This window comes from Aplysia californica, unplaced genomic scaffold, assembly GCF_000002075.1.
Source record: "Aplysia californica isolate F4 #8 unplaced genomic scaffold, AplCal3.0 scaffold00586, whole genome shotgun sequence".
Lineage (NCBI taxonomy): Eukaryota > Metazoa > Mollusca > Gastropoda > Aplysiida > Aplysiidae > Aplysia > Aplysia californica.
Genome location: NW_004797856.1, coordinates 310,286 through 312,518, shown reverse-complemented (window position 1 = coordinate 312,518; position 2,233 = coordinate 310,286). Strand labels below are relative to the sequence as shown.

Below are 2,233 nucleotides of genomic sequence, written 5' to 3'. Positions count from 1 at the left end.
ACAAAACGAACAAACAAACGTGGAAAAATATACTAGATAGCATTTAATTTTATATAGCGCAAATCCCCGCTCAACAGCAAACTCTATGCGCTTCACATTCTATACTATTACCCCAGCAGACCTGAGAGCATTCTGAAACAACCTCAACTTCTTGGGAAACAAACAAACAAACAAACAAACAAAAAAACAAACTCCAGGACTCGAAAGAAGGACAGTCTTATTAAAAGACAGCAATGAAAATACAAAGCCCGCCAGGGAACTGTCAGCCAGTTGGTGGCAGACGTGATCAGGGCGTCTCTGGGTGTAGCAGGAGAGAGCTAGAAAATAAGGTCGCTTTTAAGGACAAGGGGGCTAACCCAGATTTTGGGGGTTTCCAGAAATATTGACCCACACCAAAAATGGATATTTCCCTACCTATAGGAGAAGTTTGGTTTCATTAGAATGTATATTTGTTTGGTTATAGAGAAAACTCTCCTTGTCTTTTAAAGAAACTGAACAAAGGGGCAAAAACTTTACCTTCGATTTTCTCATAATAGCATTTTTCGGGATAGCCCCCTTTGTCCTTAAAAACGACCATATTATATGTGAGGCGTGCTGACAAAATGAGATACTTTTCACAATCCAAGAATGGAGATATTATTGTCCAAAAGTCAACACTGGGGTCAGATTTATTAATTTTCAGTTGATGCTATTTTGTTCAAGTCTACCATGTCTTTTAGTATTCCATACTTACAAATTGTGCAAGCTCCAACGACAAAGTTGATGAATCAATATCCATACGTGAGGCAGCGAGGTGGAATCAGGCTCTCGTCAAAATAATCAAAGTAAAGAAACTTGCATTTTTCCGCAGGCAAAAAATGTAAATTTTCAGTTACCACGGACTCTTAAGCCAAAGAAGTAACTAATCTTTGGCAGCCATTTTCTCACTAATTTTACCTCTGAAAACAGGTGACCCCCACCTCCTTCATTCACAAATATCTCGACATGTATCCAAGATTAATGGATATTTGTTCCATCCAAATAAAAACTAGTGAACAAGCTTTAAGATGATATCAATAACTCTACATCCCCAAAAATTGACGAGAGCCTGATTCCACCGCGCTGCCTCACATACGGTTAAAATCCGAGAAGTAACTCATTTTGTCAGCACACCTCACAAAATATTGTTTGAAAGAGAAGCACATCGATATAATAACGGTCATTTTGGTGTTTAGTGTGGTCCAAAATCCATGGGGCAACTTTTTGTGGAATATCTCCTTACCTATCGAACAGATTCTCCAACTTTTGCACAATGACTGAAATCAATTTGTCTTAACAGGTGAATATTTTTTCAAATTCCTGCACACTGTATTCTAGAAAATTCTTTAATGAACAGTAATTTTAAAAAATCGCAGTCAATGGTTTGTACGGATTTTTAAAAGTTTACAGCTCGGGGAATGTCGCTTTTAAAAGCAAGTCTGTCATTTTTTTCCTAATCACAATAGTATTAGGGGGTTTCACGAAAAAATTTTAAACGATTAATTTGACCAAAATATATGTCACTAGACAAAGCTAAAGGAGCTGAGAAAAAAAAATGCATGAAGATTGGATAAACGGTTCAAAAGTTGTGCAAGTTTTTTGTTGCTTATTGAACGTATGTTTAGGGAACCTTTAGTGCAAAAAAAGTGTTCATTATAAAGATATTTTTAATAAAACGTTTTGCCTCTAAAAAGCGTCACTGATGAGCTGTGACGTAAGCCATATGCGTATGCAAAATGAGCGCGAGAAGCGGGAAGTGCTGTGAACAATCACATTTTCCGCGTGATGGAGATTTATTGTATGAATTAATGAAAGATAGGACTATATTTACACTCTGCTGGAATGAAGCAATAAATTCTGAGAGATGCAAAAAAAAGTAGAAGGTTTAGATATAGTGATGTATAGATTGATTCTCTATTCCGACACTCCAGAATTTTAAAAGTGTGGAAACAGTGCACACATCACTGTCTGACAGACAGACAGACAGACAGACAGACAGACAGACAGACAGACAGACAGACAGACAGACAGACAGACAGACAGGCAGACAGACAGGTGTGCCCAGATTTACCTGTAGCAGTTGTTGTGGAACTTGTTATAGCTAGACAAAGCCAGGAGCACGCCAAAACCTGGGCCTAGAGAGAAGAAAATCTGGGCGGCCGCAGCAATCCAGATCTGAAATACGGATATAAAAAAAAAAGAATCTAAATCTCTC

The 2,233-nt window shown here is 37.8% G+C and overlaps 1 protein-coding gene across 1 annotated transcript in view; it reads right to left on the bottom strand.

Moving 5' to 3' along the window:
• The window catches only part of LOC100533265 (serotonin transporter), a gene marked incomplete in the record, with an annotated part of 31,407 nt that overhangs the window by 18,987 nt on the left and 10,187 nt on the right, over positions 1 to 2,233 (bottom strand). The window contains 3 exon segments of the mRNA NM_001204573.2: positions 244 to 261; positions 264 to 297; positions 2,090 to 2,193. Coding sequence (NP_001191502.1) covers positions 244 to 261; positions 264 to 297; positions 2,090 to 2,193 — 156 coding nt within the window.